This window comes from Podarcis gaigeae, assembly GCF_964106915.1.
Source record: "Podarcis gaigeae genome assembly, chromosome: 16".
Taxonomy (NCBI): domain Eukaryota; kingdom Metazoa; phylum Chordata; class Lepidosauria; order Squamata; family Lacertidae; genus Podarcis; species Podarcis gaigeae.
The window spans coordinates 10,247,210-10,263,862 of record NC_139693.1 but is presented as its reverse complement, the minus strand read 5'-3'; the positions used below and the strand labels follow the sequence as shown (position 1 = coordinate 10,263,862).

Genomic DNA, 16,653 nt, shown 5'->3' with positions numbered 1-16,653 from the left:
GAAAACCCCAGAGAAGACCTTCCTGGTCACACAGGGTGTTGTTGTTGTTGTCAGGCGGATCTGAGCCCTGCTGGCATCGATTTCAATAAATAAGACACGTTGGGGGGGGGTGAGGCTAATGGCTCTCGCTTTGCTTGGAAGCCTGGGAGCCCCGGCTGCTGTTTCATGAAAAGACTTTTTGGCATCTATTGCCACCACCTGCCTGGCCGTTTCCCACTGGTGCCAGGGAACGGGGGAGGCAGTTGGGGGGTGGCGGATGAGCAGGGAGCCACCGGGCCTGGCCCATTTGGGGTTTCCGCCAGCTCCGGCGAGCTGCACTTAGCGTAGGGCGGGGAAGGAGCTGGGCTGCGGCTGGTGGAGGAGCATCATCCATTAAGCAGCAACGGAGGGCCTCTGGGGAGCTGTCTTGATGGCAGGAGAGGAGAGCTAAAAGCTGGAGCTGCTGGGCTTTCGCTGCCTCTTCCTTCCCGCAGAACAAACCTCTCAGAATGGCTGCAGCATTTGTGGACCAGGCCACGTCGCATATTATATTTCCCCAAGTAGCATCCTCTGGAACCTCGCAAGCAGGGCATGTGTAGACGGCGGCCTTCCTCTGTTTGGTTGCCTCTCTAGGGTTTGGAGGTATAGTGTTGCTGGAGCTGGAGGTTCTACTTGGATACTGAAGCCAATAGCCCCCCTTGTTCGCCCAGGGTAGCTGGAGTTGGTTCTGACCTGGGCACCCCATGAATTTAAATAATCATGTTATTCCTTCCTCTCCCCCCCCCACACAAAGAATCACGGGAACTTTAGCTTGGTAAGGGTGCTGAGAATTGCAGCTCTGTGTGGCGAAAACTCCCAGGATTCTTTGGGGGAAATAATATGCTTTTTTTAATTATTTATTTCTTAGTTTTTATTGATACAACAAGAAAAAAACAAAACACAAATACCAAATTACACACAGGAATAACCATAGACACATAATTTTCTTAGCAAACAATAAAACATATATTGGTCTTGACACTAAAGACCCAACCTCCCGTCTATTCCCTATTTCAATTTCATATTACTTATTGCCAATACACACTTTTATCATAATTAAACTTATTCTTAATAAACCTAATTTCTTATATCTGCCTTGCAACTATTACTGAAGTTCCTCGAATGCTGCAACAGAATTGGAAATAATATGCTTTAAATGTGTATTTTTTGCGTAGTGTGCACAGCGCAAGTAACTCGGCATGTTTGCCAACAGAAGTTTTAGTCTCTAGTTAAATGGGGGCAGATACCTAGTGATGGGAAAGAGAGCCTTCCATGCTTGAGACTTCGGGGTGTTGCTGCCAGTCTGAGCCAGCAATACTGAGTCAGGTGGTGGGAACTGGTATTGTGACAGCTGCAGCTTATCCCGTATTTGTAAGAAATTTATCCTCTAGTGTGGCAGCGCACAACCTTCGGAACTCCCTGCCTATTGACATCAGGCAGGTGCCTTCTCTCTGCTCTTTTCAATGCCTGCTGAAAACATTTTTGCTTGCACAAGCCTTACACAAGGTGCTAGCAGTTTGTGGGACCCCAGGGAGACTGGCCTGGCATCTTCATTGTACACCTTTAGGTGCCAGGAAAAGATGTTCCCCTTCATATGATGATGATAATAATAATAATAATAATTTATTATTTATACCCCTCCCATCTGGCTGGGTTTCCCCAGCTACTCTGGGCGCCTCCCAACAAAATATTAAAAACACGATAAAACATCAAACATTAAAAACTTCCCTAAACAGGGATGCCTTCAGATGTCTTCTAAAAGTCAGATAGCTGTTTATTTCCTTCACATCTGATGGGAGGGCGTTCTGCAAGGCAGGTACAACTACTGATAAGGCCCTCTGCCTGGTTTTAAATATGTTGTGGAAGTGGGAGGAGTTATTGGGTTCTCTTTGTCCTTATTTTTGTTATGTGTTTTGTGTTTTTTTAATTGTAATTTTCTGTTGTGAAGCGCCTCTTTACAGGTATACGGCAATATACAAATTTAATGAACAACAACCTAGTCAGATGGGCAGGGTATATAAAAAAAATATTATTATTATTAAATAGGACATCCTTATTTTCATCGGAGAAATATTGGAGGACGTGATATCTTTGAACCGTACATAACACGGCACCAAGCGCTTTGCAAATGCTCCCTTTAGCTGGAAGAACAAACATCTACATGGCTTTTAAATCGGCGGAGAAGCTAGCGCAGAGAGAGTAAAGATATAACAGGAGACTCAGCAATGTGCAATTTCAGGCCCTGATGAGAAGAGGGAGGGAGTTGAACTGTAAGATGTTCATATGAGAACAAGCATTTTACAAAGAGGTCCTCTCTCAAAGAAAAAAAATAATGGACAAATGGATGCAGAACGGCCATTTCCAGAGCATAAAAGGGGCCCTGGCGGATCAGGCCAAATGCCCCATTTAGCCCCAGCATCCTGTTCTCGTGTAGCCAACTCAGTGCCTCTTGGGAAACTCGCAAGCAGTAACTGATTGCAACAGCAATTCTCCCCAACTGCGATTCCCAGCAATTGGCTTTCAAAGACATTCTGCCTATCACAGTGGAAGCAGCACATGGCTAATAATAATAGTAATAATAATAATAATAATTTTTATTTATACCCCGCCCTCCCCGGCTCAGGGCAGCTAACACCAATAAAATTTCAGTAAAAACATAGTAAGAAAAACAAAAAAACACACAAATTAAAATACAGGTTAAAATGCACCGACAGCCTTATCCATGAATTTCATAGAAGTGTAGAGTTGAAAGGGACCCTGAGGATCATCTAGTCAAACCCTCCTGCACTGCAGGTATAAGCAGCTATGCCATACAGGGATCAAACCTGCAGCCTTGGCGTTATTTGTCCAATCCTCTTTTAGAGGGATAGTCACTTTAGTCCGCTGCAGCAAAAACAAAAACAGAAAAAATCCAACTTTGCAACACCTTAAAAGTGAACAAATTTGTATTTCTGTGCATGTATGGAAGTGTAAATGCATTAAAACAAGAGTGATTAGTTGCTTATATGATGGCAAAAAACACCCCCAAAACCTACTGCGGATAGGGATGGCCATTGGTGTGGGTTGGAACCTGCACCTTGAATAATCCTCAAATAAAAACATATCATCGGGACCATGGGTAGGCAAACTAAGGCCCGGGGGCCAGATCCGGCCCAATCACCTTCTAAATCCGGCCTGTCAATGGTCCAGGAATCAGCGTGTTTTTATGAGTAGAATGTGTCCTTTTATTTAAAATGCATCTCTGGGTTATTTATGGGGCATAGGAATTCATTCATATTTCCCCCCCAAAAAATATAGTCCGGCCCCCCACAAGGTCTGAGGGACAGTGGACCGGCCCCCTGCTGGAAACGTTTGCTGACCCCTGATCAATATCCTTTCCAAATGGTCATTGGAACAACATTGATTTCCCCCATTCCCTGAAGTGAGCTGACTGGCTGTATTTATTCAAAAGAAGAGGCACTCTGTGCATGCTCAGATGCAGACACACCCACACCAATGATGAAGCACCTTTGGTGTCAGGTTAAAATTCCAGCTCTTCTTTCTCAGCATAAGGGTTGTGAACAGAGGCAGATTTAAGGGAGCGCAACCGGTCCACTCCCACTGAGCTGAGAGGGCGCTGCTGGAGGTGCTACCACAATGACTTAGAACGGAAGCTGAATGACGGAGGAAGGGGAGTGAATTTTGGTGTTGCGCAGGGTGCTGCTGAAATCTGAAAGCCCAAATTACTGCTTGTAAATTTGGACAGGCCAGATGATACAATTTTATGGGACAGCTGAAGCCTAATGCAGACCTTGAGTTTATTACCCTGTTTTGGAAGCAGAGGATGACTGAACAGATTTCTCGCTTAAATACAGGGGCTATGCATTATTATTATTATTATTATTATTATTATTATTATTATTATTATTATTATTTTAAAATGTGTATGCAGTTATGGCAGGATTAGCACATGAGTTCTCAATCAAAACAATACAAAACTAAAAAAATCAGCACTGGTCCTGTTAAAGTGGACAGGCTACTACCAGCAATACCTTGCTCATTCCTGAAAGATCTGAGATTTTCCCTGTTCTTCTTATGTCCCCATGCCCCTTGCCATCCAAACAGGGAAACTCTGGAACACAATTATCCACACCCACCGTGCCCAAGCTGGGCTCCCTGTACCCTTCCCCTGGCAGGGCAAAAGCATGGGATCCTAGTCCTTGGCTGATTAACTACAACTCCCAAGATGCATCACGGCAGGGCGTGCCCTTCCTCCTTGCAGCATCAGGACCAGCCGAGCATCCTCCAGAGAGAGAGGGATGCAAGCGCCTGGCAGGGGGAGGTGGCTCCTGGAACATCCCCGGCCAGGAGCTGCCCTGCAGCTGGGCAGGCAGACTCCTCCCATGCCTGGTAAGTCTGCAGCTGTGTTTAGCTCCTGTTTTTTTTTTGGGGGGGGGGGAGGAAGAAAGATGAGATGGGGAGCAGAGGGGAGCGGGGTGGGGTGAGGTGGAGGGTGTGGAAGAATCTGTAGCAAGCCAGCCAGGCTGTTGGCTAGTCTCTTCCTTTTAGAAGCAGTTTAGATGGAGGGATTTGGGTGTTTTGCAAAGTTGGGGGCTTCCCAGTAGACCTCTGGGGTGGGGTGGGGCAGACCAAAGTTTATAGGGTGAAGCTGAGGGAGGTGAGCCCCACTGTGATAGGGAAGCAAAGGTGCCCAGCTTTTTACCAAGACATTTTACCAAGACACAGTGGGTGTTTCACCAGGGGGGTTCTGAATTTCACATTTTATCCTGTGGCAATTCTGTTTTTTCAGACGGCTCGGAGTTTTGTGGCCTCTTTAAGAGCTGACGCCTTCTGTCTGCACGGCGCAGAAGAACAAGCCTCTCCCCCCACGGCTGGGACCCTCTCCCCACCCACCCCCCAAAAAAACTTTCCCTGGGTAATGCTTGAACTCTGGCAATTGCCAACCTCTGTGCCGGATGAGACTGCTGCCTTCTGCTGTACCAAGCCGAGATGCCACCATCTCCTGCTCGGGGTGGTTACCGCAGCGTCAGGTCGGTTTGCCAGCGGCTCAGTGAGAATCCTCTGGGGTTTTGGAGCTGACTCCGGACATCTTTTCCTGATCCATCTGCCAACACTGGGTTGAGGGGAGGAGGGAGGAGGCAAGCCGCGTGGATGGCAGCGGTGGTGCCAGGCCGCCCGTCAGAGGAGCAGCGGTCGGCTGAGAATCCATCGCTCGTCCGGGAACCACTTCGTGTTTCTCATCCGTCGGAAACAGCATCAACCGCTTGCTGCAGCTGCTGCTCTTGCGATTCTCTCTCCTCCTTGGAAGCAAACTCCTGTCCGGATAAACAACCATCCCATGGCTGCCAGGCAAGGGTCCCCTTTGGGCCATGATGATCCCTGATTCGGGAAAGATGGCTCTCTTGAGGACCCCAGCTGTGGAAAAAGTCAGAAAGCCCCTTCTTTGCGTAACAATCTCTCTGCATCCAGTCCTTCATCTCCTGCTGGCCTGGAGGCCTTTTTCCAAAGGGAGAGCGCAAAGGCCTGCACATTCAAAACTGCACGGTGCGTTTTAACCACAGCCAGGCTGAGAAAAAGGGCTAACTTTCCCCATTCGACTACCAAGTGATGTGGTTAGATGCTGTTCACATGGGACCTGGAGGATTCACATTCTGCTGGACCGATTCACGTGGAGGACGGGAGGGTTGGGTTGGTGGCTCTGTCTCTCCAACCTCTGGGCTTTTGAGGTTGGGATGATCCCTATCCTGAAGCCAAGCTCTGATGTTCCTTCTCCTGGGCAGTGGCTTTCTTGGGCGGGGGGAAATCTGGAAGTTGGCATCTCCTTCTCCCCCGAGGCGGCGTCCAGCTAAAAGCGAAAGTGTGCCAGGGCCAAACTCTCCTCGTCACCCCTCGTCTCCTCCCCTGGAATCCCTCTCCCGTCGGATGCATTTATGTGTGTGTTTGCTCAGGGCAGGGGCCCTCCACGCATGCTCAGAGGCACCCTTTCACCGTTGAGATATCTTCTAGGGCGGTGCCCTGGTGAAGCCGTGTTGCTGCCTTGGAATTATACACCAACATCCGCCCTCCTTTTCGTCAGTTTCTTCTCAAATATACAGAGCCTAGAGAGTCAAGTGGATTTGGGGTTAGCCAACGAGAAGCTGCTTTTTGGAAAGCCACAAAAAACTTGCCTCTTTTGAAAAGCAGGACCTGTGCCTTACGCAGGAGGGTTCGAGGCCTAGCCTTTGAGGATCAGGGTTGCTTCTGTTTACGGCTGCTTCTGGGGTCCCTCCGGAAGCCGCCCTCCTTTGGGCCAGAGTCATGCCCTCCAGGAGCGATTCCAGCTACTCGCTGACGGCCCACACAACGTCCCGCAGCTTCACGCACCTCCGCGTCCGGCGGGCCTGGCTCCAGATCATCCTCCTCCTCGGCTTCGTTCAGATGATCCTGGGTGTCCTGATCGTGACGTTGAGTCTGCTGGTAACCACCAACATGCCCTCGCAGAGCCACATCCGGAACGCATGTCCTATCTGGGCTGGTTTTCCGGTGAGTGCATCTTGCATAGCACAGCTGGGTGAAACCTCAGGCTTTCCCCAGATCCATTTTTGGATCCATTATTGATAGATATTGGGCTTCCCCCACCTTCCCCATGCAGCACACATTGATTTAAATCAAGCCATTTGCAGATTATGTTTTAAAAGAAGAAGAAGAAGGGGGAAAGGCAAAAAAAGCCTGATGTTATTTACTTATTTAACAGATTTCTGGGATGCCATCCATCAGCCAACACTTCCAAGAAAGATCTTTTAAAAAAACAAACAAACTACCCACTAATTATCACTGAAATCAGCAGCAAAACTGAAAGCAAGTTGATAAGTAGCAATCATAATTAAAATATACAGCAGAAAATCCACTGAAAGCCCAGGGAAATCAGAAACATATAAGCTGGATCTGGAGAGACAAACAAAATAGATACCAGCTAACTGTCCCAAGGTGAAGAATTATACAGTTAGGGAGCCACCACTATAAAGGCCCTGTCTGATTTCACCACCCACCTCACCTCTGGCAGAGGCGCCTGGAAGCTGGGCCTCTGATGCAGATTGCCATTAATAGGCAATAGGTTCACATGACAGCACTGAGAGCAAGTAGTCATTCCATTTCATTAATTACTCATTAATTACTCAATAAAAGACAATAAACTACTCTGCAGACACAGTGGGTGTTTCACCAGGGGGGTTCTGAATTTCAAGTTCTCCCTGGTTTGGCAAACTTTTATTTGGTCTCTCATCATGTCTATTTGATTTAGGCATTTTAACGTTGGTTAGCGTTGGTTTTTACTTTTATAGGGTTAAACTTGTGGGTATATAAATTCAAACAACAACAACAACAACGACATTTTCTCCCCTTATGGCTTTGATCTATGGGCTACCACTAAAACGAGGCTGCATTTTAAGCTGTATTTTAAACTGTATTCTAACCATAGCTGTCAACTTTTCCCTTTTCTTGCGAGGAATCCTATTCGGAATAAGGGAATTTCCCTTTTAAAAAGGGAAAAGTTGACAGCTATTATTCTAACTTCTATTTTAATCAACTGTTTTTTGTTTTAATGTTTTTACTGTATTTATGTTCAGTGTTAGCCGCCCTGAGCCCAGTCTTGGCCAGGGAGGGTGGGGTATAAATAAAAAATTATTATTATTATTATTATTATTATTATTATTATTATTATTATTATTATAAAGGCAACCCCAACCAGTAATCTGGCTGCTGCCATTTTGCACCAAATAGAGTCATCTTCTAGGGCAGCCCCACGTACAGCGCACTGCAGACCTCTAGCACCCAATCTCTAAATATCTCTGAGAGGAGGGCCTGGAACCTCAAAGACACAAAGATACTTGGCCCCCGCCCCCTTCTGAGCATTGTTTACACTGAGATCTAACAAATCCTGCTCAGAATAGACCCATTGCAGCCAGTTGGCCTCAGTTAACCCTTGAGAATTAATATCATTGGGTCTCCTCGGAGCAGGACTTAGCTTTAGGCACCAATCCACCGTTTCCTCAGCTCGAGGCAGTTTCTGCCGGCTCTGTTTTCAATCACATCGCTTATAAAAAAAAAATGTAATCATGAATAATTTAGAGCGAATGAACTCCATTATAAAATAATAATAATAAAATCCACCGCCTACTGAGAAATGCTGTGTCCTTCCTCTGCTATCAGAGTCAACTCGGCTGCCAGCAGCCATGGGAAAGAACGCTGAGCTTTGCAGCCTCTCTCCCCTGTTTAATCCGGGACAGAGATGTGCCGACTTATTCCAGGAGGTCCTTCCTAGCAACTGCTAAAAAAAATCTCTGTGATTCGGTCACGCTTTCTGCAACTGTATTTGAGCTGAAACAGCTTCGAAACCAGCACTTCTCCAGATTTTTTTGTTTGTAGCGCAGTTCTGCAGCTGAGCAACGTGCATGAAAAGGCATGCGCTGAGGTAAAGCGTGCCTAAAATTGCGTATGCTAAAGAAAAGAGCAGGCCAAAATGCATTGCGTCTGGGGAAATGTAAGTGTGAGGGGAAATATGCTTTGCAAAAATGTGCATTTTAGGCAATGCTGCGTAGAAAAGCGTGCCCATTAGGAGGTTCGCACTAAAATGCTGGCAATTTATTGGGAATAAATGGTTGTTTTTTTAAACAAACCGTACAGTGATGTGAAAATAGGGGAGAACTGAGCTTAAGATTTGAAAATTATTATTATTATTTATTAAATGTGTATGCTACCTTTTAGCCATATATCTCAGAGCCGTTGACAACATAAAACTGCAATATAAAAAACACAAAATACAATATAAAGAACAACAACAAACCAATACCCCCCCCCCCCATATATTTAAAAGGGCATCGGATGTCAGCCCAGGGCCTGGTTAAAAAGGAACACTTTCTCTTGGTGCCTAAAAGTTTATAATGAGGGTGCCAGGCAAGCCTTCCTGGGGAGAGCATTCCACAAAAGGGGAGCCACCACAATAAAGGCCCGTTCTCGTGTTGTCGCCATCCAGACCTCTCGTGGAGGAGGCACTCAATGAAGGGCCTCATAAGATGATCTCAGGGTCTGGGTAGGTTCATATGGAAATATGCTGGGTAGGTTCATATGCTTGAGGTATTGCGGTCCTGAGCTGTTTAAGGCTTTATATATCAAGAACAGCACTTCAAATTGGGCCCGGAAACAGGGGCGAACAAAGGCACCGTGACACCCGGGCCGTACGTAGTGACGCCGCACATGCAATATACATAGCAGTTTGCTGGCGCCGGTGCTCCAGCGCCACATGGACAGTGCCAGAATCCCTCCGTCGCTGCCACAGCTGCGAACAGAGGATCCTCTACATGCGGCTGTAGCGGCAACGGAGGGATCCCACCGCCGTCCTTATGGAGCTTGATTGGCGCCGGCGGCAAACCGCAATGTACAGCGCATGTGCGGCAGCGTTACATACAGCTTGTTCGTGCTACGCCACACGTGGTGTACATAGCGGTTTGCCTCTGGCAGCCACAAGCAGAGGATCCTCCACATGCAACTGCGGCGGCGCAATGGCAGCTCGCGCCACCGCAAGTCCCCGCGGGGTGCCTTCTTGTCACACCCCAGACATGGCACCTGGGGCACCCTGCCCGTCCCCCCCGTCCCCCCGTCGCGACACCACTGCCTGGAAACTTATTGGCAGCCAGCGCAGTTGGACCAGGATTGGTGTAATTCTGCACTAGCTGCAGTTTCCGAACCGTATTCAGCGGCAGCCCTTTGGAAAAATGAGAAAAGCTTTGGTTAATGGAAAGCAGAAGTGAAAGCTTCTTTAAAAATAATAATGCATAGAAGTGGGCCGTCCCACCCCCGGCCAAGTTCTCAGCAGCTTCCTTCTCACCTAGAGAGGACCAGCAGTGGTCACTCAAAGCCACTGATAGATCTTTGGCAATCAAGGCAACCTCTCTTCTCTGTGTGTCTTGATCTCTAGTTGGCATTCTCCGGAGTAGTTGGCATCGTCTCCTGGAGGCGCCCGTTCACCCCGGTGGTAAGTACTGACGCTTCGTTCGTGTTTGGAATGAACTAGTCTAGTGTGGTGTAGTGGTTAAGAGCGGTAGTGTCGTAATCTGGTGAACCGGGTTCGATTCCCCGCTCCTCCACGTTCAGCTGCTGGGTGACCTTGGGCCAGTCACACTTCTTTGAAGTCGCTCAGCCCCACTCACCTCACAGAGTGTTTGTTGTGGGGGAGGAAGGGAAAGGAGAATGTTGGCCGCTTTGAGACTCCTTAAGAGGAGTGAAAGGCGCGATATCAAGTCCAAACTCTTCTTAACACAGTTAACTGAATTAGTTCAGAAATCTCTGGGCTGAAAGCCTGAAAGTCGTTCCTGTAACTGCCAAGTTAAATGAACACAAAAAACGTTATTGTGGTGGTGGAACTTTGGAAGGTTTCTAGTTCATCATCAAGTTCATTCTCTTCATTTGCTTTTTTTTAAAAAATAAGCTTTGGAGTTTTTGGGCCATTAAAATACGTAATTGATGGGGGAAATATATGGAAAAAACCATTCACACGCCACCGTGTGTTTTGATGTTTTCTTCGTATTCTTTAAGTATACAATGGTACCTCGGGTTACGAACTTAATTCGTTCCAAAGGTCCGTTTTTAACCCAAAACCGTTCTTAACCTGAGGCATGTTTTAGCTAATGGAGCCTCGTGCTGCCGCCACGCCGCTGCTGTGCAATTTTGTTCTCATCCTGGGGCAAAGTTCTCAACCCAAAGTGCTATTTCCGGGTTAGCAGAGTTTGTAACCCGAAGTGTTTGTAACCCGAGGTACCACTGTATTCTCTACTTCAGCACCCTGCAACTGTCTGAATGTTGAGGATCATTTGGACGAACCTGAATTGAACTCTGGCCTGAACGAGTTTGCTTTGTAAAGGGACGGTCATTTGTCCGAATCTGTTCCTCTTTGGACATCTTGAACTTGAACCAAAACAAGTTCCATTTCAGAACAAACTTCCCAAGCTCTGAAAAGCAAATGTTCTTAGGAAACACAAAGGGTTCATGTGCAGAAGGAAGGCAAAGCAGGCATAAATGGAAACAAATTGTCAAGAAGCGCATTTATACTTAGGATTCCTTCCAGCTGAGGTTGTGCCAAAGGCATTATGGAAAAGGTGGGTTCTGAGGAGGCCTCTGAATGGAAGGCGGGTGGAGAGAGGCATTATCGTTCCAAAAATGGGGCATCATGAGATCGAGAAAAAAAGAGAAAGAGAGAGATGAGTTGTCTTAGAAGGAAACCAACAGACAGGTGAGAGGGACATGATTAGGGCTGGGCAATATATTAATATATTGTCCCAAACTGGTTTGAAGTCCCTATCATGATATCGGTTTCATAATTTTTGACCTAGCAAAACCATAATGTGTGTGTGCGTTTGTGTGGTATGCAAAAATCACAACGTGCGAAAAACCGTGAAGCCAGCTTAGCTCCATCCTTATTTCAGACATTGTGATATATCAGTATATCGCGATGTTGATGAAGCGGATATCGCGATGTTGAAAATCAGATATCACCCAGCCCTAGACATGACAAAGGTAAAGGGACCCCTGGCCATTAGGTCCAGTCATGGCCGACTCTGGGGTTGCGGCGCTCATCTCACTTTACCGGCTGAGTACAGCTTCCAGGTCATGTGACTAGCATGACTAAGCCGCTTCCGGCGAACCAGAGCAGCGCACGGAAACGACGTTTACCTTCCCGCCAGAGCGATACCTATTTATCTACTTGCATTTTGACGTGCTTTCAAACTGCTAGGTTGGCAGGAGCAGGGACCGAGCAATGAGAGTTCACCCCGTCACGGGGATTCGAACTGCCGACCTTCTGATCTGCAAGCCCTAGGCTTTGTGGTTTAGACCACAGTGCCACCCCCGTCTAGACATGATAGATGTGCTTAAAATGCTGCAAGTGGACAAGAGGAAAGTTTCTCTCTCTCTTTCCTATAACGCTGGAATTTGAGGACATCAGATGAAGCCAACTGAGGGGAAGATTCGGGTGTCAGACAAAAGAGTTGTTTTGCCCCCGCAGGGCACCTACTGTGGAACTCACACCTGCAAGAATTTGTGACGGCCGCTAACCTGGACAGCCGCAAAAGAGAATTTTGTGGAGGATAAGGCTGTCAAAATGCTACTAGCCAGGATGAAATTTGTTCTCCCTTTGCTTTGTGCTGTTATGGAAGTCCTCCTTTTCCAGCTCTACTCTGTAGGGTCTAACCCTACTGGTAGCACCTTCCATTGCATGGCGAGCCCCCCCACCCGGTGGAAATAAAGACACATGACACAAATATTTAGGTTAATGGGCAAAAAATGGCCACAACTTTATTGGTTACAGGAATGAGCGGTATTGGCTTAAGCATTGGTCCTAACCGACTATCCAGCTTCAGCCTGATTGCTTGAAGACCGGGAAGGGTTAACACCAGTAGGGGGAGACCTGCTGATGCACATCAACTAGGAACTACCCCGGGGTCACCGCTCGGGGGCGTGCCTTAGGCCCTCACCTCCCTAGGCTTCAGACAGGACCACACCCCCCGGAATCCTTTACTGGAATTGTTATGTACTGAAGTTCTCACCCTGGGCCAGCAGGGGGATACTGTAGATAGTTATGCAAATAAGGGATCGAAAGTGATGTTCAGTGATTGGATAGTTTTAGAAAGTTCCTACAGTAACGTTGTGCTGGAGCTCTATATAAGCAGGCTGGCTGAACCCTTCAGTTCAGTTCTGTTCTGGCCTGTGAATAAACAAGAGCTGTTTGAAGAATCACTGTGTCGTCTGATATGTTCACCCACAACTTAACAGGAATACCGTTCAATATTCAGGGGAGGTGATAGCGCTTCCTCCCCCCCCCCTTCATCTACATGACAATACCCCTACCAATGCCTAACCACCAATGCCGAGGAAGTTGTGACGATTTGCTGCGAGGCAGGCGAAAAACCAAGTGGCTGGTGCCAATTTGCCAAGTGGTAAAAATTCCTACCAGGCCCCTCAACGGCGACCAACCGAGGCCCATAGCAAGGTCAAAAGGAAAACCTAAAGCGTGGGAGGGTGGGAAACCCGATGAGCTGAGATGGCAAAAGAGGGAGATCCCCGGCCGCGCCAGTGTGATGTCGCACCAGCCACACACACCCTAGGCCAGCCAATCCCAGGGGATGACGCGGCCAGGGATCCCCTCAATCGTGCGGAGGCTGAGAGCTGGCCCCCGCGCATGTGAAGAAGGCGTGAAGCCCGCAACTCCACCTCCTCTCGAGTTCGGAAGTGGTTTTGTGCACACTTAATCAGCCTGGGGTGGAAGGAAATCTGCCGTCTGAAGATATTCCTCACTGTGACTGTTTTGGGATGGGCTGTAGCTCAGGGGGCACAGTATCTTCTTTCCATGCAGAAGGTCCTGGGTTCGGTCCTCAGCATCTCCAGGTAGGACTACAACCTGTGCAGCCTAGGACCCATGTACCTACGGGACCGCCTCTCCTGGTATGCCCCACGGAGGACCTTAAGGTCCACAAATAACAATACTCTGGAGGTCCCGAGCCTGAAGGAGGTTAGACTGGTCTCAACTAGGGCCAGGGCCTTTTCAGTACTGGCCCCGACGTGGTGGAACGTTCTGTCACAAGAGACTAGGGCCCTGCGGGACTTGACATCTTTCCGCAGGGCCTGCGAGACAGAGCTGTGCCACCTGGCCTTTGGTTTGGACTCAGTCTGACCCTTATGTTTCCCTCTCCTTATGGTCTTGATTTATCAGCTACTTTAAAATGAGGCTGCATTTTAAATTGCATTTTAACCTGTATTTTAAATTGGGTTTTTTCCCCCTTTTCCTTCCCCCCTCCCCTTTCCCCCCTATTATGTTTTTACTGTGATTTTATTGGTGTTAGCTGTCCTGAGCCCGGCTCTGGCTGGGGAGGGCGAGGTATAAATAAATTTATTATTATTATTATTATTATTATTATTATTATTATTATTATTATTATTATTACTGAGCTAGATGGGACAGCGTTCTGGCTCTGTGCAAGGCAGCTTCTTCCTCCATTTCCTGTGTGTGTGTCTCTTCCCCCTTCGTCTTCCTTAGGGATTTAACGGCCTTCTTTCTCCCCGCCACCCCCCAGATTACCTTCTTCACGCTCCTCTCAGTCCTCGGAGTCATGCTCACCCTGGCTGGCTCCATCCTCTCCTGTCAAAATGCCCAGCAGCAGGTGAAGTCCCTGGAGGCTTGCGAGCCGGTAAGACAACGAGACCGTTATGCGGTCTGGAAGGAGCAGGGGATACGGAGCCTGGACGTCCAGGTGGGGTTTGACGTAGAGCAGAGCTAATACGTTACGTTCTTCCTCCAGCGCAGCCTTCCACTCTCCAGGCATCGCCAAGCTCCCGGCAGAACCCCCTGGCAGCTGGCACAGCTAATGCTGAGGGATGATGGGAGTTGTAGTTCAGCCGTATTCTTGGACTCCCGCTCCCATCAGCCTCGGCCAGCTTGGTCAATGGTCACGGATGATGGGGGTTGTGGTTCAACAACGTTATTGGGTTTCCAGCTCCCGTCAGGCTCAGCTAACACAGCCAGTGGTTATGGACGATGGGAGTTGTAGTTCAACGACGGTCTTCGATGATGGCAGTTGTAGTTCAACAATGTTATTGGGTTTCCAGCTCCCGTCAGCCTCAGCTAACGCAGCCAATGGTTACGGACGATGGGAGTTGTAGTTCAACAACGGTCTTGGATGATGGGAGTTGTGGTTCAGCCATGTTCTTGGACTCCCGCTCCCATCAGCCTCAGCCAGCCTGGCCAATGGTCATGGATGATGGGAGTTGTAGTTCAACAATGTTATTGGGTTTCCAGCTCCTGTCAGCCTCAGCTAACGCAGCCAATGGTTACGGACGATGGGAGTTGTAGTTCAATGACGGTCTTCGATGATGGGAGTTGTAGTTCAGCCATGTTCTTGGGCTCCAGTTCTCATCATTCTCAAGCGGTGTGGCCAGTGATGAGGGAAAATGACTCCAGCGACATCTGGAGGGCACCTGGTTGGGGAAGGTGGCTTCAAAGGGGGAAAAGCAGCTTTTGAAGGGGGCGCTTTGGAGCAGAGGGATTGGGGAGGAGGGCCCACTTAACTCTTTCTCTGCCAGCTGCGCCCCCCCAAAAAATGCCCCGCTGCATCCCTCTTCCAAGCATGCATGTACCATTTTACATTAGATTATTTCTTTGCGTATTTATAGCAATGGGAATATGAATTGTTTTAGTTACCGCGTAGTTCGGTTTAGTCGCGACAGGGCTGTGGGGACTTGCATGGTTGTGTGCCAAACGCTTCGTGGAAAAGGTGGGTGTCGAAAGAAGTAAGAGGGGAGGCTTCAAAAGTTGTTTTGGGGTGGGGGCAATTCCAATGATAAAGGGGCAACAGGGGAGGAAGGGAGGAGACTACGAGGCCCATGGTGCTGTGCAACTGCGGGCAGGCCCAGAAACCTTGCCTCAGGTTAAAGTAGAACATTCGCCAGCAGCACACTAACAAACCTTTCCTGTCTCCTCAGCAGGGCACCTCTCCATCTCAGCTGTGCCCTTGCTGCCAGCTCGGAAGCTGTGGAAGTAATGCAGAACTGGATCCAAATTGTTCCAAGGTCCGCCTGGTCCTCAAGGTGAGTAAACAAGGATGCTCCTGATTGCAGACGGATCTATTGGCGGTTTTTGATGAAGGTTACATGCTGCATCTGACGTTTTATGGGAGGTGTATGTGTATGTGTGTGTGTGTGTGTGAATGTGAATGAGAGTGTAAGAAACAAAAATCTGCCCTTATTCCCTTATGGGGTATACAAGAGCCCTCATAGAGTCCTTTGTAGGTTCTCCATTGGTGGAGAAAATAACAGAGGCCAACCAGAGAATATTGAGAAGCAAAGCAGCTAGTAAGCCTGATCTTTATTGACTGTTGCAACAGGGTGCTCCCCTCACATACAGGAAAGGAGGAGGACCCAGAACAAAGGTGTGCCTGCCCTTATATAGACATTTTAAATTGCCCGCCCCTGGAGTCCAAGACCACCCCCAGAAACTTCATACATACATCACAGAAGGGGTGGAGCTCAAGACCACCCTCCAGATACATCATACCTACATCACAAAAAGGGCGGTCTACAACAGAAATCTGAGTGCATTGTTTATCTCCTGTCTGGCAGGTTACCTGTTAATGGTCACTTGATTGGATTACCTTGGGAGCCTGGCCAGTCTTTTGTAATGATAAATACTTAGTTTCCTGAGCCAGGTCACAGGGTCACCCTATTCATACACAGACATACCCTTAAGACGGGATTTGTGAACAAAAGGTCAATGGGGAGGCTTTTCCATTTTCCTTCGACCTAACAGAGAAATATTTGAGGTCAATTTGGGAGGGACAAAATGGTTTCAGGAATTTTTCTGTGGGGTTTCAGACATGTGGTTTATACATGCAGTTATGAACATTTATTATATATATATATGACCTTAAATTTTTTATTTCAAGAGAAAGAAGGAGATTAGGCTTCTGAGATTTAAGTGGGTCTTTCCCCCACGACGTTGTGTGGAGGAATAAATGGAGCCTGAGGCCAGCGGCTTTCAAATTTCAGCCGTGCCCTGTTGGATGCCAAAATTTCGTGCCCCTCTGCCTCTTGCCGCATTACATCATTGTGGTGGCG

At 48.0% G+C, this 16,653-nt stretch overlaps 1 protein-coding gene across 4 annotated transcripts in view; it reads left to right on the top strand.

Annotated features, from left to right (window-relative positions):
* The first annotated feature begins 4,235 nt into the window (after positions 1-4,235).
* Positions 4,236-16,653, top strand: part of ENTREP3 (endosomal transmembrane epsin interactor 3) — a 35,881-nt gene continuing 23,463 nt past the window's right edge. The window contains exons 1-5 of one of the 4 annotated variants that reach the window (XM_083715687.1): positions 4,236-4,407; positions 4,808-6,540; positions 9,971-10,027; positions 14,118-14,294; positions 15,526-15,627. In XM_083715687.1, coding sequence (XP_083571813.1) covers positions 6,316-6,540; positions 9,971-10,027; positions 14,118-14,294; positions 15,526-15,627 — 561 coding nt within the window. In that variant the 5' untranslated portion in view covers positions 4,236-4,407; positions 4,808-6,315. Of the gene's footprint in view, positions 4,408-4,807; positions 6,541-9,970; positions 10,028-14,117; positions 14,295-15,522; positions 15,628-16,653 lie in introns of all 4 variants that reach the window. The other 3 variants (XM_083715686.1, XM_083715689.1, XM_083715688.1) reach the window with 3 other exon arrangements.